Source organism: Megalops cyprinoides, chromosome 9 (genome assembly GCF_013368585.1).
Source record: "Megalops cyprinoides isolate fMegCyp1 chromosome 9, fMegCyp1.pri, whole genome shotgun sequence".
Taxonomy (NCBI): Eukaryota; Metazoa; Chordata; class Actinopteri; order Elopiformes; family Megalopidae; genus Megalops; species Megalops cyprinoides.
This window is the reverse complement of record NC_050591.1, coordinates 6396750-6418614: the sequence shown is the minus strand read 5'-3', so window position 1 is coordinate 6418614 and position 21865 is coordinate 6396750. Positions and strand designations below refer to the sequence as shown.

At 42.1% G+C, this 21865-nt stretch overlaps 1 protein-coding gene across 1 annotated transcript in view; it reads left to right on the top strand.

Annotated features, from left to right (window-relative positions):
* elna (elastin a) overlaps positions 1–21865 on the top strand; it is a 32261-nt gene that overhangs the window by 5470 nt on the left and 4926 nt on the right. The window contains exons 5-43 of the mRNA XM_036536524.1: positions 61–144; positions 397–444; positions 550–612; positions 890–934; positions 1170–1244; positions 2410–2451; positions 2555–2629; positions 2899–2949; positions 3398–3487; positions 3643–3675; positions 4557–4616; positions 5075–5107; positions 5259–5342; positions 5823–5855; positions 6133–6198; positions 7283–7312; positions 7816–7944; positions 8431–8463; positions 8658–8786; positions 9541–9573; positions 9768–9884; positions 10058–10090; positions 10477–10530; positions 11294–11317; positions 11526–11633; positions 13348–13389; positions 15027–15065; positions 15338–15358; positions 15476–15493; positions 15577–15603; positions 15995–16009; positions 16221–16250; positions 17196–17228; positions 17831–17872; positions 17955–18029; positions 18152–18223; positions 20913–20966; positions 21331–21342; positions 21774–21818. Of these exons, the coding sequence (XP_036392417.1) occupies positions 61–144; positions 397–444; positions 550–612; positions 890–934; positions 1170–1244; positions 2410–2451; positions 2555–2629; positions 2899–2949; positions 3398–3487; positions 3643–3675; positions 4557–4616; positions 5075–5107; positions 5259–5342; positions 5823–5855; positions 6133–6198; positions 7283–7312; positions 7816–7944; positions 8431–8463; positions 8658–8786; positions 9541–9573; positions 9768–9884; positions 10058–10090; positions 10477–10530; positions 11294–11317; positions 11526–11633; positions 13348–13389; positions 15027–15065; positions 15338–15358; positions 15476–15493; positions 15577–15603; positions 15995–16009; positions 16221–16250; positions 17196–17228; positions 17831–17872; positions 17955–18029; positions 18152–18223; positions 20913–20966; positions 21331–21342; positions 21774–21818 (2097 nt within the window). The remainder of the gene's footprint in view (positions 1–60; positions 145–396; positions 445–549; positions 613–889; positions 935–1169; positions 1245–2409; positions 2452–2554; positions 2630–2898; positions 2950–3397; positions 3488–3642; positions 3676–4556; positions 4617–5074; positions 5108–5258; positions 5343–5822; positions 5856–6132; positions 6199–7282; positions 7313–7815; positions 7945–8430; positions 8464–8657; positions 8787–9540; positions 9574–9767; positions 9885–10057; positions 10091–10476; positions 10531–11293; positions 11318–11525; positions 11634–13347; positions 13390–15026; positions 15066–15337; positions 15359–15475; positions 15494–15576; positions 15604–15994; positions 16010–16220; positions 16251–17195; positions 17229–17830; positions 17873–17954; positions 18030–18151; positions 18224–20912; positions 20967–21330; positions 21343–21773; positions 21819–21865) is intronic.

Sequence of the window (21865 nt, the reverse complement as noted above, 5' to 3'; positions counted from 1 at the left end):
TACGCTTCTTCCTGCATTTAATCATTAATAGTAATAAATCTAGCTCTATCTGTTTTTCAGCACCTGTCATTCCTCAGACTGGCCTGCCAGGAGGAGCTGCTGCAGGAAAAGCCGCAAAGGCTGCAAAGGCTGCAAAAGTACCAGGTAAAATGTACTATTGTGTGCATTTGCATGTTTATTTGCGTGAATGCATGTGTGTCTTTGTGTATTTGAGTGCATGTGTGGTTGTGTGTAAGTGTTTGAGTGCACGTGTGTTTGGGTGTACATTCATGCACATTTGCAGCTGTGTTTGTGTGTACATCTGTGCATGTGGGTGTGCGCTTGTATGGATCAGTTCTTGTATAGTGAAGAATCGATTGATGACCTGGCATTTTTGGTGATGTCCCGGCTGTGCAGGCGTGGGGGTACCAGGACTCTATCAAGGAGGCCTCGTCCCTGGGAAAGGTGAGTTTCTGCTGTGTGCCAATGCCTCTTCCTTTAGCATGTGATACCTGGACACTGCTGTTGTTGTGCACCTGGGTTTGGAGCTTTTCTCTTTTGTGTATGTAGGGTTTGGTGGTCGAGGCGTTCTCCCTGGAGTGGCCACTGGGGATGGACTCAAGCAAAAATCTTGTAAGAGCTCAACAAATACTGTATGTGATAATGTCACTGTCATTTACACAAACATGACACATGCATATAAATATTCCTTTTATGCTATGCTGCATCATTTTATTCAAAGTGGCTTAGTACACCAAAACCCAGTGATTATTTGCATTGCCATTGATCTTATAAAGACATAGACTATATTTTGAGTTATATATATATATGAGTTATATTTTAAAAATGCAGTGATGTCCTGTTTTGTAACATGGGTGAGTGTGCCCTTCTTGTTCTGTTTTATATGCAGTGCCAAGTGGGGGTCAGCTTGGTCCGGGTGGATTTGGAGCTAATGGTCAGTACAATCAGTTTGTGTTACACAGCTTATATTAAAGTAGTGCTATCACTCCGTGTTATGCACCTCTATTAAAGCAGCCAGTACTACAGCTCTGTGTAACACAGCCTCTGTTAAAGGAGTCAGTGCTAAAGCCCTGTGTTACATAGCCTCTATTAAAGCAGTCAGTACTATAACTCTGTGTTATGGGTCTCAGGCTGAGGTGGAATGGGATCATAGCTGGGTTTCTCTGCAGGTGGTCGAGGGTTTGGAGGACCACGACAGCCTGGAGTATTTTATGGATATCCTCTCAAGTCACCCAAAGCCCAAGGTATTGAAAATGTTAAATTTCTTTTAATGTAGATTAAACTCTACATGTGTATTGGAGGAGCAAAGAAGGATGAGAATGTGTAAACATGTACGGAGTCAGTCACTGCACATCAGCCACTCACGGCAGCCACAGCCACACATTACAGTCCGAAGGTTGTGTAAGGTACATCTGTCCTTGGATTTAAGTCTGGCTCAAAGCCTTTGACATCTCCAAGCAAAGTCACCACTGATAGAGATGGTATTTTTTTCTTGCCTTTTTTGTTATATTGTATTTTGTAACACCAATCGGCCTCAAAATCAGATTGGCTTCTCCTTCTCTCTGTACAGTTACCAGAGTAAAAGCAATAGCTTATTCGGGGCTGTATTATAACCTACTAAACCATGACTGCTTGTGTCCAGCAGAGCTATCCAGCAAGGCCACACTCATCTCATTCCCTGCAAGAGACTCCTATGCAAAGCCACCTGAGGAACATTGCCCTTAGAGAAGGCTACTAAGCAAACTGAAATAGCTGTTGTCTGACTGTTGTTTGTTTCCAGTAACAGTCTCCTGATTCAGGTGCTCACTGGCAGGACGAGCATAGCCCTGCCCTCAGCCTCTAGATCTCACTCAGTGCCATGTCCCGAACACAGTCATGAGGTCTGATTATACCCCCAAATGCCTTCTCCTCCTCCTTAATTCTGTATGCTCCAGGGGTTTCTGGACTGGGTCTGATTATTATTACCTACTCACTACCTTGTTACTGAATTTCAGTTCTATTTGCAACATATTGTTTCTTTCTAGTTGCATAATAAATACAGACTATTCTACTCAGCTCAGTCTGGGCAATGGGCCCAAATGGGCAAAGTCAAATGAATTCTGACTAAGAATTCACCTTGATTTAAACAGTATATAAATTCTGAACCTAAAAGCATTATATGCTGGTTACCCAGCAGCTGACAGCCTTCAGTGGGTCAAGCTGTTACACTGAACCATTTCTTCAGCCTTAGAACAAGCTGAGTTGTTCTATGTCACAAAAATGTATAAAGTAAACCGCACACCACCACAAATTTACAAAATGCAGTAGAGATTACTAAGTCTTAATTCCATTTTTTTCTTTTTCACACAATGATGACGTTATACACACTGTAGATTTTTTCTGATGTTACCTGTCTGGCTGTCTCCACAGGTGGCTATGGCGCACCATACACAGGTGGAAAAGTCCCATATGGTAAGTCCCTCCTTCTTACCTGGCGTAGAATCACCTCAGTACTTTTTTGTGTTTTTACTGCCTCTGCCACACCGAAGTGAACTCTGACCTTTACATGCTCAAGGTTATGGGGGCTTTGGTGCTGGAGCAGGACTCCCAGGCGGTGCTGGGTCTAAGCCAGGATATCCCACAGGAACAGGTTGGTATTTATGAGAGTCATTTGGAAAAGAGGGGATAAGAGGGTGTGCATAAATTCAGTGATCATCACTGTGCTGTTGCTCATGTTATTCAGATTCAGCTGTGTACTGTCCCACTTGTTACATGTGCTTTTATGTACATTAAAGCCTGAGAGGCATTACCCACTGTGGGATTTCAAGCGTGTTCCCCATCTGCTCTCTGCCATGAGCTGTTGTGTACCTGAAGCAGGTGTCTTGCCATCTGAGGTTGATCTCATGCGATCTGTTTCAGGTGTCGGAACCCAGGGAATATCACCAGCTCAGGCCAAAGCTGCTAAATATGGTAAAGATATTTATATCCTACATAACAAGAGACATTTATAACAAGTCGCACTGAGAAAGACACTGGGTCAAAGCCGCATTTTCATCAACAATCGAGCATGCTGTGAGGGTGGCATCATCACCGTGTGAGTGTGCTGGGATTGCAGTGTGTGCTGTGATTGCAGTGTGTGTATGCAGTGATTGAAGTGTGATTGTGTTGTGATTGCAGTGTGACTGTGGTGTGATTGGGTTGTGAGTGTACTGTGATTGCAGTGTGAGTCTGCTGTGATTGTGTTGTGATTGCAGTTTGATTGCAATGTGAGTGTGGTGTGATTGCAGTTTGATTGCACTGTGAGTCTGCCATGAGCATGTGTAAATGCATTAAACTGTGTGACTTACTCTTTTGTATTTTTGCTGTTGATATCGTTTAGCATGTTTGCTGAGGAAGTAACTGGCTGTTTTGTTCTAAGGTGTGGGAGCAGCTGGTGTAGCTGGTGCAGGTGCTGTGCCAGGTGCTGGGGTGTACCCAGGAGTTGTACCAGGTGCAGTTTATCCTGGAGGTGAGACCCCAGGCTGTAAGGTCTCAGTGGTAGCCTTTCCGAGCTCTACTGTTCATCTCATGAATGTAGTTCATTATCAGCATTTTAGATGCAGTAGGTTTATTATCAGTTAATTACCATCCTGTTTCAATAACGATAAATAATTGGTCTTGCAGGATTGGCTGGTGCTGGAAAACCTCCTAAATATGGTAAGAACATAGAATATTGTATGGGAATAGAAATATAAAATAGGATACTCCAAACCTATTATATTCCAACATTTTTACATCCTGCATATGGAAATATGTTCCATATTGAAGCGGCACTATCTCGGCAGTGTAGTATAGTGGTTAGGAGCAGGACGTGTAATCGAAACATTGCCAGTTCAATTCCCCACTGAAGCACTGCTGTTGTACACTTGGGCACAGTACTTAAACCAAAATTGCCTCAGTAAATAGCCAGTTGTTTAAATGGGTAAAATGTAGAAAGTTGTAACCTGTGGAAGTCGCTCTGTCAGGGCGTAGGCATGGACTCAGATGTAGACCAGGCGAGTACAGGTTTCAAGGGCTTTATTTGGAATCGCTGGGCAAGTTCATGGTGGCAGTACAGGCAGAGTCAAAAAAACTGGATAGGCAGGCAGATCAGGCGACCAAGGCAGGACAGCAGGCAGAGACGAGGTACGAACTCAGGCAGGAATCATTACAGGAACAACACGAGAAACAAGGCGGGACCATAACAGAGCAAGCACTGAGACAAACTAGCAACAAGACAGAGGCAAGCCAGAGCAACAAGACAGAGGCAAGCAGGGTAGATATAGGGCTGGGCTGACAAGGAGATGGGATGCAGGTGGGCAGGCAGGCAGGCAGGTGGAGGCAATCAGGAAATCAGGTGGGCGGGGACAGGGCGGAGAGCGGGGCAGGGCCGGAACACATGGGAACAGTAAACAAAAGCACATTGACGACACTGACAGACAGAGAAAGCACCAAAACAACAGCTAGGGGGCCGGAGTACTGACATGCTCTGGATAAGAGTGTCTGCTAAATAACAATAGCGTAATGTAACGTAATCTTTCGATTCTTCTCTTTATCAGCACCAGGGGGCGCAGTTGTACTTCCAGGAGGCGGATTGGTGATAACAGGAGCTGGAGCTGGTACAAGGGGAAAATTTTGCAAGGGGTGTGGGCAGTGTGTGTGTGTGTGTGTGTGTGTGTGTGTGTGTGTGCGTGTGCCTGTGTGTGTGAGTGCATGTATGTGAGTGAATGTGTATGTGTAGCAGAATGTTCCCCGTGGCGTGTGTGTCTGTGCTGTGTGCGTGTGTTTGTTTGCTTGCATGCATGCATGCATATATGTATGTGTGTGCGTGTGTGTGTGTTTGTGCATATGTGTTCATTTGTGTGTGCAAGAGCAAGAATGTAAGGTCACTTCTTTCCATTGGGCTGTGCATTATAATAATACATAGTATAATGCATGGTATTACAATGAGGGCATATAGACTATGCCCTCCTTATAAAACTAGCCTGAAACACTCTGGGTTAGTTCTATGAATTGATTCATTATTATTATATTTGATTGACTGTGATTATTTGTATTCTGATGATTTGTGATGCAGGATATGGAGTTGGGGCAAAACCTCCTAAATATGGTAAGAACAAATATTTGTTGCATTTTAGCATATTCCGTTATAATTCATGCGAGATAATGGCAAGGTGAGATAGACAGATCTTTTATATTTTATCTTTTATGCTGTCTGGCTCCTGATGTCCGCATGACCTCTAACCATTGATGTGTGGTAGGAGTGCCAGGAGGGGTACCAGGTGCAGTACCAGGTGCAGTACCAGGTGCAGTCCCAGGAGGGCTACCAATAGCTGGATTTGGAGGTAAATGTGTTGGGATGTGACATATTTGTGTAGATCGCCTCTGAAAGCTATAGTGACACCATCCATCTGATCCCATCACAACTCTCTCCATAGCAACATTCCCAGTTCCACAACCAGACTCACACTGCTCCATAACCACACTCCTACAGTTCCATAACCACACCCACACTGCTCCGTAATCACATCTCCACACTGCTCCATAACCACAGCCCCACAGTTCCATAACCACACACACTCTGCTCCATAACCACACCCCCCAGTTCCATAACCACAGCCACACTGCTCCATAATCACATCTCCACACTGCTCCACAACCACACCCCCACAATCACTATTCAATGACAATAATGCAAAATATTGCATGGATAAAGTGGTAACATTGACTGATAATAAAGTATGCAATACAGAGCAGTAAAGTGTGTGTATAATGTAGTGTCAGAGTAAATGCAACATTAATGAATCAAGTGTTTTATTTTTTAGGATATCCTGGAGGGGCTAAAGCTCTTAAATATGGTATACACTTTTAATGTTTTCCTGAATTCATGTCAATTACACTGCTGTTAACTGCTGTCTTGATTTTGTGCTGATGCACTAAACTACAGCTTAATGTGTGTTTCTCTTGTTAGTAACACTCGCCTTTCCTAGCAGAAGTGTTGTAATGGCACTGTGGTCTGCCTGGCCAGGCAGCAGTGGCCTTCACAGTGTGGGAATGGATGGCCTTCTGTCTGCTCTGTTGTCACCTCAGTGTTTTCTTAGACAAAATTGACTGCGGAAGTTCTTTTCTCTGTAGGTCCTGGGGGAGCAGGGGGGGTCCCAGCTGGCGCAGGAGCTTTGGGTGTTCCAGGCGTGGTCCCAGGTACAGTGCCAGGAGCTGGTATGCAGTGGAGTGGGCACATTGTGCCAGGGTGGGACATGGAGTGAGGCTCAGAGGTTTAGGAGGGTTGTTTGATATACACATCACATATTGCATATCTTAATTTACATATCATATATCCAATATTTTAATATATACATGTAATATATGGTTATGTTGTATCTATCTTGCTAGTAAGGAAAAGTAAAGCACTATACTGAACTATAGACAGAAACCTTAAACCTTAAAGCGGTGACCTTTGACTTTCAAAATATGAAATAAAGCTCCTGTGAAAGGCCTGTGAACAACGACTCAACAAAACACCGGAAAACACACTGTGCTCCATGTTAAATGCTGACAATATCATTCGTAAAAATGCACCATAACAAATAGTTTGGTTGATTGATTGATGGATGATTCTTTCCTGTGCTTATTATAAGAGATTAATATATTTGTAGCCCATACAGTTATCAGTTCATTTGTAATCCATTCAGTTATTAGGTCATCTTTAAATCTCTGGGACATGGAAAAAGGCTTGTCTCTGGGGAGTTGCAGATTGGACTCTGAGCTGGGGCACTGATGTTGTACCCTACAGCAGAACACTCAACCCTAAAATTACCTCAGCATATAATGTAATTACTATGTTGCATATATATAATATATAATGTTGTATCACAGACCTGATCTCTGTATGGTGCCCTGACTGAGGTGTGCTAAGCACAGTAAAAACAGTAACACTTATTCAGCCACATTAACCCAAGATTTCATCAGCACTGTAATTATCAAGCCCCACTTCAACCTTTCTGCTGCTGAAAAGGTCATTCTGCTTCATGTCTATTATCCAGTAGATCCCCCCATAGATTACAACATAAAATATCCACTGTGCTGAGTGTATCTTCAAATATTTGTATTAGTCATTTTGCATTATTTTCATTATTGCTCACCCTAAAATATATTTCCAATACATGGGAAGCTTACATGTAGGTCTGTATTACCATGTTTGTCCATAAGGATGTCTGAAAACATATTCTAGAACAGTTTATGAATATAAATATATTTTGTTGATGTAAAATGTTATATTTTGCAGGATACGGAGCTGCTAAAGCTGCTAAATATGGTATGATTACTTTTTTGTTCTTCTATGTCTGTATGGAGCCCCATAAGTGTTCAGTTATATATCCCCACGTGCTGATGCTAATATTTACAGGTATTGGACTGGAAAAAATATCACATTGCTGTGGATTTGTAATGTTAATACTGACTATACTCTATGCTATGCAAAGTAATACTGTTCTATACTATGCTATGCTGTGGTATGATTGGTACTGTAAGCTATACTGTGGTATGATATCCAATGCTATTCTATGATGTGGTATGCTGTCCTATATTACATGCATACTGTGCCATGCTATGATATGCAGTGTCATGTGATGCTTTGATCATGCTATGCTACACTATGCTGTGCTATCCTATATTGTTATGTTGCGCCATGCTATGCTGCATTATGATAAATTATGTTATGCTATATATGCCACACTCTAACTGTTTTGAGTGAATTGTGGACTTACCAACACATCTCATCCTGTACTTGTGTCCCACTCACCGTGTGTACTACTGCAGGGGTGCCTGGTGGGGTACCGGGTGCGGTACCAGGAGTGGTACCAGGTGCAGTTCCAGGTGTAGTCCCAGGTGCAGTTCCAGGTGCAGTACCAGGTGCAGTACCAGGTGGTGTCCCAGGTGGAATACCAGGTGGAGTATCAGATTGTGTGCAGGTTTACAGATAAATCTGAAACTTTCTTTCTTTCAGTCTGAAGCAGAGGGCAAAACATTTTCCATTGTAACCAATTCTGTCTGTGCTGAAAAATACTTTGCGCATCGTTTTTGCATCAAAATGTTGTGCTTACACTACCATTTGTTGAGGGTGCTGTTCCCTAAATACCAAATTCCTCCTGACGACACCGTTCTTTGTGATGGATGTCCTGTCTTCTCCCACACAACACAATTGAAGTTCCAAATGAAGATTCAGGAGGAGAATTTACAGACAATCTCTACACAAATTAAACACAAACTAGACAAACTGGTCTCACTCATGGTTTATATATCAGAACATTGAGATGGATTTCTACAATGAAATTTGTGCATGTGCACACTTTATAAATGAGGCCCCAGGGCTGTGGGATAACAGCTGATTATTACAATTCAGAAATCATTTACGTTACAACTTTTGTTTTTCAGTGCAAGCTCCTGGGGTTAAACCTCCTAAATTAGGTAAAAATGTCTTTCTGGTTGCCTTGTTACATTCATATTGTTGGTGCAAGTTTATATTTTGCTAACAGAAAACTAAGAAGGATGTATGTTTAGTTCACTTTAATCTTTATCTTTATCTTAATCTTAATATTTTTCACCCTTTGTCCAAACCAAATTCAAGAGAAAGCTGTTTCTACCTGTGCTCCACTCTGCAGGAGTGCCAGGTGGAGTTGCAGGAGTGGTACCAGGTGCAGTACCAGGTGCAGTCCCAGGTGTAGTCCCAGGTGTAGTCCCAGGTGTAGTCCCAGGTGCAGTTCCAGGTGCAGTTCCAGGTGGAATACCAGGTGGAGTATCAGATTGTGTGCAGGTTTACAGATAAATCTGAAACTTTCTCTGCAAGTCTGAAACAGAGGGCAAAACATTTGTCTGTTGTAACCAATTCGGTCTATGCTGAAAGATACTGTATATATGATGACATTTTAAAGCTTGATGATCAAAACTCTGTGGCTGCACAAGTTTGGTGGTTGAAAGTGACAATATTAGTATATCATTGTGTCCTGTGAGACCTTTCTAATAAAGCTTTATGGGTAACAGCACCTCATTGATTATGTTGTTCATGTGTCTCACTTTGACGGGAACTGAAATGCAAAACCCATAATTATTGATGGTGCATATGTTCTCTGACTGGCATTACAGTGTGTGAATATTAATTTCACTTTCTATAGTGCACTTTGCGCATCATTTTTGCATCAAAATGTTGTGCTTACACTACCATTTGTTGAGGGTGCTGTGCCCTAAATACCAAATTCCTCCTGACGACACCGTTCTTTGTGATGGATGTCCCGTCTTCTCCCACACGACACAATTGAAGTTCCAAATGAAGATTCAAGAGGAGAATTTACAGACAATCCCTACACAAATTAAACAAAAATTAGACAAACTGGTCTCACTCATGGTTTATATATCAGAACATTGAGATGGATTTCTACAATGAAATTTATGCATGTGCACACTTTATAAATGAGGCCCCAGGGCTGTGGGATAAAAGCTGATTATTACAATTCAGAAATCATTTACGTTACAACTTTTGTTTTTCAGTGCAAGCTCCTGGGGTTAAACCTCCTAAATTAGGTAAAAATGTCTTTCTGGTTGCCTTGTTACATTCATATTGTTGGTGCAAGTTTATATTTTGCTAACAGAAAACTAAGAAGGATGTATGTTTAGTTCACGTTAATCTTTATCTTTATCTTAATGTTAATATTTTTCACCCTTTGTCCAAACCAAATTCAAGAGAAAGCTGTTTCTACCTGTGCTCCACTCTGCAGGAGTGCCAGGTGGAGTTGCAGGAGTGGTACCAGGTGCAGTCCCAGGTGCAGTCCCAGGGTTAGTCCCAGGTGCAGTCCCAGGTGTAGTCCCAGGTGCAGTCCCAGGTGCAGTCCCAGGTGAGCTGCCAGTTGTGGGACATGCAGGTGGGTTGTGAACGATAGTGCGGCAGGAACAGAGCATAGTGAACTATTAGCTTCTCCAGCTGTTAGAAAAACTAACTCAGAAGGAACAGAGTGCTACAGGCGAGAGCATTAGCCATTCACACCCATTTCCACTCTTTGCATTACAGGATACCCGGCTGGGGTGAAGCCTCCTAAATATGGTAAGAGGAGATGTCATGTTGGATCTACTTTTCTGTATCCCTGCAGTGAGAATTGTCTGCTTGCTGGCGCTGTATGGACATACTTCTGAAACTCTGACAAGAAAATTCTAGTTGATTTTATTATATGATTATTATTACAGTTATATCACAAAAATAAGTTATCATGTAAGGCATTCAATCACTACAGTACAATAAAAATGTAATATAAATTTTCAGATAGTGGTCCATAACAGCTAATATATGAATCCAGTGATTTTTTTCTGGCAGGAAAAAACTTACTATCACTACTTGTGATAGTAACATTCTTTAGAAATGCTGAACATGACATGAAGAAAACATATGAATGATTCTCATCCATGTGTCTCATGTCTTGCCCTTCTCTTCAGTTGTACCTGGGGCTACAGGAGTAGTAGGGGGGTTGGGAGGAGTCGGATATGTGGGTGAGTTTGTGAATGTGGGAGTGAGATAGTAGATGTTGGGATGAGTGTGTGTTCATGGGGGTGAGTTGGTGGACAAGAGTATGAGTTTCTGATCATGGGAGCAAATTAATGGAATCCAGAGTGTATGTAGCCATTACCAATGCAATCAGTAGTCATTATGTAGCATGCACAGTGTAGTATGTGCTTCTGGGAGCACTGGTTGGTATGCAGTGTGTAGTATGTGCTTCAGGGGGCACTGGGAAGTATGCAGTGTATAGTATGTGCTTGTAGGGCACTGGGTAGTATGCAGTGTGTAGTATGTGCTTGTAGGGCACTGGGTAATATGCAGTGTGTAGTATGTGCTTGTAGGGCACTGGGTAATATGCAGTGTGTAGTATGTGCTTCAGGGGGCACTGGGAAGTATGCAGTGTATAGTATGTGCTTGTAGGGGCACTGGGTAGTATGCAGTGTGTAGTATGTGCTTCAGGGGGCACTGGGAAGTATGCAGTGTGTAGTATGTACTTTTAAGGGCACTGGGTAGTATGCAGTGTGTAGTATGTGCTTGTAGGGCACTGGGTAGTATGCAGTGTGTAGTATGTGCTTGTAGGGCACTGTGTAGTATGCAGTGTGTAGTATGTGCTTGTAGGGCACTGGGTAATATGCAGTGTGTAGTATGTGCTTATAGGGGCACTGGGTAAAATGCAGTGTGTAGTGGTGGAGGTGGTGTGGGGGCAATGCAGTCTGTTTGTCATTTTAATAGTAAGGTATTCTTTTCATGTTCCAGGTGGTGTTAAACCTCCCAAACCTGGTAAGAGTGTTATTCATGTCTTTAGTGCATATGTGATGTGTTCATTTTAACCATACACACCTGCGATGATGATTGTATATATATACTATTTTTATGAAATTTTTGATATATTAATATACGTATCTGAGCCTAATAAAAAGCAGTATTTTCAAGCCTGGAGTAGTGTCTGGGATGCTGCATGTCTCATCATGTCCTGGTGTGCCTGCAGGTGCTGGGGCCATTCCAACAGGAACGGGGGTCGGGGGCGTGCCAGGTGGGGTGGCGGGGTTAGTGCCATCTGGAACTGGACAGCCCATCATACCTGCTGTGAAACCAGGTATGATCTCACCCATGCAGAAGACAGCACTTATCTGTGCACTCTGCATACAGCACTTGCCTGTGAACTCCTCGAAATACAGCACTCACCTGTGTACTCATCAGAATACAGCACTTACCTGTGTACTCATCAGAATACAGCACTCACCTGTGTACTCATCAGAATACAGCACTTACCTGTGTACTCATCAGAATACAGCACTCACCTGTGTACTCCTCAGAATACAGCACTCACCTGTATACTCCTCAGAATACAGCACTCACCTGTGTACTCATCAGAATACAGCACTCACCTGTGTACTCCTCAGAATACAGCACTCACCTGTGTACTCATCAGAATACAGCACTCACCTGTGTACTCATCAGAATACAGCACTCACCTGTGTACTCATCAGAATACAGCACTTACCTGTGTACTCCTCAGAATACAGCACTCACCTGTGTACTCCTCAGAATACAGCACTCACCTGTGTACTCCTCAGAATACAGCACTCACCTGTGTACTCCTCAGAATACAGCACTCACCTGTGTACTCATCAGAATACAGCACTCACCTGTGTACTCATCAGAATACAGCACTCACCTGTGTACTCCTCAGAATACAGCACTCACCTGTGTACTCCTCAGAATACAGCACTCACCTGTGCACTCTGCATACAGTATTCACCTGTGTACTCCTCAGCATACAGTACTTCTGTACTCAGCATACAGCACTTACCTGTGCACTAAGGTTAAGGTTAGGGTTTGTGTTAGGATTAGGGCTGATTTACAGGTATGCTTTGAATTTGCATGGAAATGGGAATGTGTGAATGTGGGATATGTCTGCACCCTCTGCCAGCTGAGGACGCTTTATGCTTCTTGCATTTTCCCAGGTCATTATGTAGCAATATGTCCCAACCACTAAAACAGTTAGTTGCAACCCATTGTTCATCTTGTTTAAGTTGCGTTCTAACTGTGACAGTGGTCATCGTCAATCAGTCATAAAATAAGGCAATCTTCTGGTCATCTGCGTAGCCCTTCACATCATTACAAAATGCAGGAGGCACACAACAGGCAGCTTGACTCCCTCTGCGAGCGGTCGTTATGGTCACCATGACATCATTTCTGTCGTGCAACAGTTACAACCGTGCTGACTGCAGGAAGCATAAATCAGCCTTTAGGTTGAGGGTTATAGTTAAGTTTGGGTTTGGGTTAGGGCTACAGTTAGGGTTAGGGTTAGAGGTTCATCCCATGGGTCTTTGTGGACCACAGCTCAGAATGCCCCTTTTGGCATTGATCAAAAAAAGGCTTGAATTTTTAAGTCCATATTCCAGAGTCATTGTGTTGCTAGATATTTTGTTTAAATTCTGTTGCCCAAAGATTTATCATTTAAATCAACATAGTTTATCTGTCATAAACAAATTGACTGAAATTTTTCAAAAATCTATGTACTGGCTACCAGTTAATAGCCATTGGATACTGAGATGATGATCTCTAATGATCTTTAGTGCACTGAAGCAGTAATGTGTAGGTGAAGTAGTCTATGCAGTACATGCAGCCTATGCAGTCTATGTCTATGCAGATGCATAGATGAAGCATTGAGAAGTTTGGGTAGATTTAGGTTTACCTTTCAGCAATGAGAGAGCTGGTTTTCACTCTCACATGCACACAGCAGAGCTGTGTTCAGCACAAGCAGGTATTCTCTCTCTTCAATCGTGTTATTTTGTATCTTACAGCAAAGGGCCCAACACTCGCTCCTGGAGGAACTCAAATCCCAGGTAAAAATAGACAGAATTATAGTCTATATTAGATATATAATATAGTATATATTAATATAGAATTATAGTTGTAGCGACAGGGATGTTAGATTCGTGTCTTTGATTTTCTCTATTGAGGTATTCCATTGGTGAAGCGTATTTTTCGCAGCTTCAGACAACCTTTTTTGAGACAGTTGTGGGTGTTTCTGGTGTTATCCTGAGCAAGCAAATGAAAACATTCTGAGAACACCTCCAAAGGTCCCATAAGCCATTTTCACACAAGAACCCAGCTACACCCTGGGATTTGAATCCCTGCCTTTTCCCGCCGGTTTATAACAGGCTCTGAACCTAGGAATTTCCTGGTTCTCCCGTTTACACATGACCACCCCAGTCCCGGGTTTGCCAGTCAGAATGTGCGAAAGGATCAGAAAAGATACTGCTGCTCAGCTGAGAACCATGCCTCTCATATTATACAGTTCACCGACACATAAGCAAAATGTCTGAAGCCATTCAAGATAAAGTTACTGAGAGAGTTCAGTTAAGTAATCTTAGGGAAGGCATACAGTATATATGCCTGTCCTCCTCCCTTTCCCCATCATCCCTTTCCTTTCCTTGTTGACAGTTGACATCCATTTTAGCAAACTATGCCAGCTAACTTGCTTTGCTAGATCACTAGCTAGCTAGCTTGATAGATTCAATTTTTGTGTTTGCATGGCTTATGAAATGTCAAGCATTTATTTATTGTAGCGTACAGCACAACAGTGACATACAGGGCTCAGAAACAGAGACAGTCATATTTTTGTTTGTATAATTCTATGTCATAAAATGTGCAGTTGCATGAGGAAAGCTTATATCTTGTTTCAATGGACACTGTTCAGACTTTTTTTTTTTCAATTTTTTTTTTCTCTGTGTCAGTTAATAAATGATGCTAATCTGAATGCAATTCCCTGAAATCTTGTAATTGAGTGAGAAGAATGTGTTTGAGAAGCATTAGTTGACTCAACCAACTTGAATTGTGTGAGATTCTGAGAGGGAAATCTGAACTGGACAATGTGTACACAGGAGGAGAGCTCTTCTGATGTCCTTCATGACAGGAATATTGAGTGTAGGGGCAACCAACAACAACCAGATGCGGGTCTGAAAGCAAGGAGTGTACCGTAGGCCAGTAATGAATCATGCAATCCCCTTTTACACTGAAACAGGAATTTACCAGGTTGGACCCAGTTCTGGAACCACATAGCTTTCCTGGGTACGATAACTCAGGAAGACCCATTTATACCAAAGGCTAAACCCGGGAAAAGCCTGGTTTCTAGGCCTGTGTACAAGGCCTCTGAGACTGCCCAGGATCTGACCCTGCAACTCCCTCGGCACAGGATCAGCACCCTCACTGTTCCTCAGCTTACAGACTCCCAAGCCTCTCCTCTCTCTGCTAGACATAACCATGGCAGGCCGCCCAGACAGGGACCGCTGCCACAGCTGAACCCGCTCTGTTTCTGCTCCTTCTCAAAGCAGTAGGCAGTTACTGTTTTGTAGCTTCTCTCTGCTCTGAAAGTTGGGCCCCCCGCAGCATTTAGCAAGGTCCTGAGAGTGAACTCTGTTCCTGCTTGCACATGCCAGGCGCCGCTGAACACGTGAAGCTGAACCGTGTTGTCTTTTAGCAGGAGCCACTGCCACAGCTGACATGACCCCTGTACCCAGTAAGCGTCCCTATGTTGCATGCACCTCGATGACAAATGTCCTCTTGGTTTCCACTGTGTTCCCACTAACGCTACCGCTGTCTGCACTCCAAATGTGTCCCCGTCCCTCTGGATCTGTTAGGTTCCTGTCACCCCAAAGATTTTGCCTCATACGACACCTCACAGATGTCGTCTTGCACAGTTTTCCAAGTAATGTTAACTTGAGAAGATTTATGTCACACTGGAGATTCCACTGGTTACATTTTGTGTGACTTCCTATGTGTTTCTTGCAGGTGCTACAGGGATTGTTCCAGGTGTGTATACTGTTACACATTCAATAGAAATGAACTAACTTTCCACTGTACGCATTTCTGCAAAGTGCCATACAAAAACTCTTCCACTTAACATTCTGTGTCTTGTTTTATGTGCAGGAATTGTGCAACCTGGTGGTAAGTCCATGTTTATCACAACAATTATTACTTTTATCATAATCATATATTTACTGTAATAACTGACATTATTGTTATTATAGTTGGTGCTGGAGTCGTTCAGCCAAGTGGTTAGTATATCTTGTTTGTATACTAATCTTAGTGGAGTCGATTAACGTAGCACTAGTCCTCGGCATGTTCAGGCTTGTTTAAATGGACAGCATGTGAAGCAGAGCCAGATTCTGTGTACTGTATGAATCTAGATGAGATCAACATGCGGCAGTAGAGCAAGAGGTTCTGTTACTTCATAGCCCTCAGCGCTATTGGTGCCACAGCCTGTGTCTGTGTCTCAGCTCCCACCGCCTCTGCATCGAGAACAACATTCCAGATCAGTCAGGGCTCTGTTTCCAGTAAAGATTCATGGCATCATCTGAATAAAATAAATGTGAGCTGATACACATATTATGTTGTTTCACATTCTTGGTCTGATACACTAATTCTTTTGAATCCTGTTTTTTCCAGCTGGAACAGGTGTTGGTAAATATAAAATTTCCCCTTGTTTGCCAATTGGATGTGAGAGGAAACATTATACAGCTGCATTCTTTTAAAGTTTGTTTGGCAGAATATAAAAGCATTTTCTATTTGATTTGATTCCTGACATATTTAGGAATATGGCATACATACAACAGTAAGATTCTCCCATGACTGAACTGGTGATATAGGTTGAAACTGTTTGTCTGTCCAACAGGTGGAGCAGGTGTAGCAGCACCCACTGGTGGTAAGCTCTCCCATCTGCAGCTTTCAAACAGTATTGCACTTCACTAGTTTTAACTCCTACTGGTGGTTGATTTACATTTATTTACATTGGTAGGAAAGTTGGGTAGTGTTAGTATTGCTGCATGTGTTGTTTTGTTCTCTATCTGCATGTGATGCAGCAGGGCAAGTTCTGCCCAGTACGCTGAGCGCCCTCCCCTGGCCATTCTTGTATCTGTTCCTGTCATTTTCCTTCCTGTTTCCTCTCTGTCTGCTCTCACACACTTCAGATATGCCTGTGCTCTGTGGTGTCTCCTGGTTGATACTGTACTGTTCTGATGTCACAATAAGAGGATCCTGTGGTGAATTTCCATTTAACACTGTGGATCAGAATCCCAGGAGCAGAGGTGGAAAACCCCGGCTTCAGAAAGTAAAAGTCCTGCCACGTATTTGTTCCATCCATGCACTACACCAGCTGAATTTAATTAGCACAACTCTTCAGCCAGATAGAGGAACTAATTAGTGAAATCACATTGTTTAGTGAATGGCTACAATAAATACGTGGCAGGATTTTTACTTTCTGAAGCTGGAGTTTTCCACCTCTGCCCAGGAGTCATTTTCTGGCAAATGACAGGTTAAGATGGGCAAAACAGCCAGTTATCTCAGTACTCTTCTATATGTCTCATAAATGGAAAAGAATGTCTCCCTGAGTTCAAACAGTCAAAACAGGAATGCACTGTGTATTTCAGATGGTTGATTTCACCATTTTAGCTTTGTTTTTTTTAGGCTATGAAGCCTACTGCTGATCTACTGCTTTCATATGATTTAATTTCATTTGATTTTACATTTCATTTATTGTGATGTTGACAAGGAATTATTAGAATTAAAAATAGACCATATTGTAACAAACACTGCCAGGCAGGGCATGGGTTGCTGAGACATGCCTTCAATGTTTTGCTTATTTTTGCAGTTGGTGCTGGTGTTAAGCCTCCTAAACCTGCAGGTACGCAATAAAACCTCTGAAAGATCAGTAATATAGCATGTAGCATGTATGATGCTAGCTTTGCAGTAGTTTACTACAGACTTACTACAAACTTTCTTACTTACTAAGGTACTTGCAAGCTTACTACAAACACAAGTGTTTTTTTTATCTGTGTAGTATTTCCATAGACCAGATTAATTCTCATTAGCAACATTTAATCATGTACTTGTCCTGTTTTTAATATTTTATATTATTTTAATGATTTGAATTCCCTTGAAGTGTAATCTCACACTGCCAATTTGAAATGCAATTGCTTAAGATAGACAGCCACTTCTTCAAAAATATTGAAGTATAATATAAAATATATAATACATAATATTAAAATGTAATAAAGAAGAAGATCTTTTTTCCCAAAGCCAATTTCAGTCTTCACACATAAAATATCAGCATACTACATAAAATAAAGAATTAACAAATTCATTAATTCATTGAGACACTGTGCCATCATAATTGTTCATGTAGCATGAGATAGCCAAAGAAAAATACATTTGCCAGCATGTTAAAGGAGCACTCTCTGTTCTCTGTAGCTGTAATCATACCTGACCCCTGACTTCTCTCCACAGGAACAGGCACTGTTGCTGGCTATCCTTATGGAGGATATGGAAGTAAGTCTATCTGAACGCTCTGGCCCAGCAGAGACAGTACAGGTCACGAACGCACAGCTCTGACTGGGTCTCTCTCCCTTAGTTCCATACTACAGTGCGACTGGGATCGGAGCTGGTGTTGGAGTACCTCCTGGAGCCAAGCCACTAAAGGCCCCTGGTACTGCATGCCCACCTACTCTCTCCCACAAAGGGGTCTGCCTCATAAAGACAGCAGGTTCTAAACAACAGAGTAAAGTGCATTTGTTAATGTGTGTTTCCTTTCCTTTTTTATTTGGCTAGGCACCGGTGGAGTGGGAGGAGTCGCAGGAGTAGGCGGAGTTGGAGGGACTGGGCTCGTACCTTCAGGTGGAGGTGCTGTAATGTCGTCACATCTTTTCAAGCACGTTTCTCATGTACAGCTGCTGAGGTTCAGCAAATGCGGGCGTGTGTGTGTGTGTGTGTGTGTGTTTGTGTTTGTGTTTGTGTGTGTGTGCATGCAATAGGTCAGTGTCTCTCAACCCTCTCCTGGAGAAACACCCCCTGCCCTGCATCTTTTAGATCTCTCCCTGCTCCAACACAGCTGATTCAAATGATCAGTTTGTTATTAAGCAACTTCAGGAGTTCATAACGAGTTGATCATTTGAATCAGCTGCGTTGGAGCAGGGAGAGATCTAAAACATGCAGGGCAGGGGGTACTCCAGGAGAGGGTTGAGAAACACTGCAATAGGTCATAGGATCTTTAAAATTCCCAGAAATTATGGTACTACATCATCTTTGATGAAAGATCACTTAATTTTAAAATCAATCTCATATTCCACTCTGGCATGCAAAATAACAGTGTGTCATATTCACAAAACAACAACACTACAAAAATCAGCCAAGGCTGTCACAGAGCAATGTTCAGCAGTTTTCCAAGGGGAATCAGAGAACAAAAAAGGCCAATCTGGGAAAAATTGAAAATTATTCCCTGGACCCTAAAAAGAGACCACCATGAGGAATTCCTGGATAATATTTAAACAATACGCACAATGCAGTGCATGTTAATTATCAGGAGGGAATTGGCAGTGTGTCAGTGGTTTGGGTCAGCAGCAGGATACGGGGCATCTCTCATCCATTGGTGGGTTGGCTTTCATGATAGCCCCATGGTCTGTGGGTGCTGGACATCTGTGAAGGACAATACCCCCCCCCCAACAGACTAAGTGTTAAATGTTAATTGTTTAATTGCTAAATTGGGTTATTTGTATGTCCAACTGTGTAAATTGAGGATCTTCATATTGTCCATTTTCCATCTCGTAAAATAAGTGCTTTAATCAATCAACTACAGCTGAAACAGGTTTCATGTTTGTCTTAATAGATTATTTAATAATTGTTTAATTGTTTTGTTAATTGTCATGTCTGTCTGTGAAGCAGTTAACTGGTCACACCTGCCCTAACTAGGGTTGTTATATACAGGTGTGTGGCCACACAAAGTAAGGTTTTTAGGCTTTGGAAGCCATTTTGTGTGTTGGTGGCTGTAGACTGGTTCTCCTATGTTTGTGAGTTGTTTTTTTTTTTTTTTTTTTTTTTTTTTAAAACAAATTACTGTTTTGTAAATTTTACTCCTTTTGTTAATTTATGTGTAGCGCATCGGCCAGCTCTGTCACAACATCTCAGTTCTGTAGCGGTTGTCATGGTCATGACATGGTTGTAGATTGTTCCACAAGAGGGGTGCTCTGTAGGAGAAGGCTCTACCACCTGCTGAACTTTATGATATGTTAGGAAGTAACAAATATCCAGCATGTTGTGAATTGAGCAGTCATGTGGGATGGAAGGAAGGAACAGTTCTGTGAGATAAGAAGGGGGAAGACTATGCAGAGCTTTGAGGGTTTAGAGAAGTACCTTGAAATCAGTCCAGTACTTCACAGGACACCAGTGAAAACATTCTAACACAGGGGATAATTTTTTGTTTCTAGTTAGAATGCATGCAGTCATATTCTATAAGCACTGAAGAGGCTTCAGGCAGGTATTGGAGCAGCCAGAAAATAGGGCATTGCAGTAATCTAATTTCAATGAGACACAAGCATGAGTCAGATTTTCTGCATCATTTAATGATAAAAGGAGCCAAATTTTGGAGATATTCTGTAAATGAAAGAAAGCTACTTTAGAGATGTTTTTAATATCAGAATCAAAGGGGAGGTCAGGATAAATCATCATACCAAGGTCTTTAACAGGCAGGTTTGGTGCAACTTAGTAACTTTCCAAATTCAAGGTCAGATAACAGAAGGTATTTCTGAAGTTTTTGGGTCCATATGAACATTTCAGTTTTACAAACAAGGTTTTGAAGTCTATTCAGTAAAATTCCACTTACATTTCTATTCCACTGTGTACAGTGACAGCCTGAAATATTGTATTTGAGTGTGTACAGTGTACAGTGTGCCACACTCCATTTTGAGCATCCTATAGAGATGCGTCTGGGCAGGGGGCTCTGTCTTACTGCAGTTATTACTGCAGTCAGTATTTCCTGTCAGAATTCTGCAAACCCCACAGGCACAGTGACCGTTGTCCAGGAAATTCCGTGGCTCATAGCTTCCTGCCGGGGGACAGATGCTGCTATGATAGCAATAGCACTGACTGAAGATGTGCCAGGCATGTGATCCACCCTCTGCGAGACCCCCCCCCCCCCGGGAGGCAGAGGGGCAGGGCAGCTATTACATGCCCCTTCTGCCCTGTGCTATTTGAAAATGTCCTTTTACACAAAGCAGCACTGACCATCTATATGTTACAGAAATACAGTATAGACATATATATATATATATATATATATATATATATAATCTGTACATTAATACTGTACATACAGACTTGCTTATTACTATTACAGTACAGACTAATATGAATACACTACCACTGTACATACAAATATACCTATTGCTCTATTACTGTACATACTAATATGTATACACTACCACTGTATATAAAAATACCTATGTACTGTATGTACAAACATGCTTATTACTCCATTACTGTATATGAGCAGTGTTCCAGTCGAATGGCTTAATCAAAGCAATGTTTTATTTTTCAGGTGTGACATATCCAGCTGGTGTAGGACTGGGAGCCGCTAAAGCACCCAAGCCTGGTACCGTGTGTTTGCTCTTTCCATAACAGTACTTCATCAACACCCTCAGGAAAATATATTCCAATCAATCACTACATTTTGTGATAGCAGTCTTTGCAAATGAAAAGATGTTGTTCAAAATCCGTACTGTATTAGTGTAGAATAAGGATAGTAATTGTACAGTAATGACAATAATAATAGCAATTATTATGGGTCATTTTTTGTGTTGTGTTTCTAAGTTTTGTTTACAATCTGTGAAAGAGTCATTGCTGTGTCTCTTTCCTCTTCCCCTTTCTGCTGCTCCCACTCTCTAACTGTTCCCCCCTCTCTCTCTGCCCCTCTTTCACGGGCCCCCCTCTCATGTGATATGGATCCTTATGTGCAGGATATCCAGCAGGTGAGAGGACTTTGATAAATAAAAACTGTTTAAACTGGTAAATTTTCCCCTTCCTGTTAAACAAACACACTCTACAGTTTTGACCTTACTGAGTGTTTCAGGTCCTCTTGTTGGCTGCTATTCCCTGTGAGAGAGGAGAGAATAATCTCTACCCCCTCTCAGACAGACATGGAATACTAGCTGCAGAATAATGTTTGAAATTAGTGATAGTCTCATTAGGAATATGCAAATCCAGAAGACTACAGTTCCACTACTGCAGTCCGTTATAGATACATTCTGTAGTGCACTGTGCAGTAGTGGTTCTTCAGTGTGGTTACAGTGTGTGTTGTTCTATATTGTGGTTAACCTGTAGCCTGCAAGTGTCTAATCCTGACACAGCATTGAGTTGACCTCTATAAGGGGTGTGTGTAATGTGTCTGCCCACTCTGCAGGTGGCGCTCTCCCAGGCTACGGGAGCTATCAACAACTCTATCCAGGTATGGACACTATTCCTCTGCTTTACACTGTACAGATCAGCTGAGAC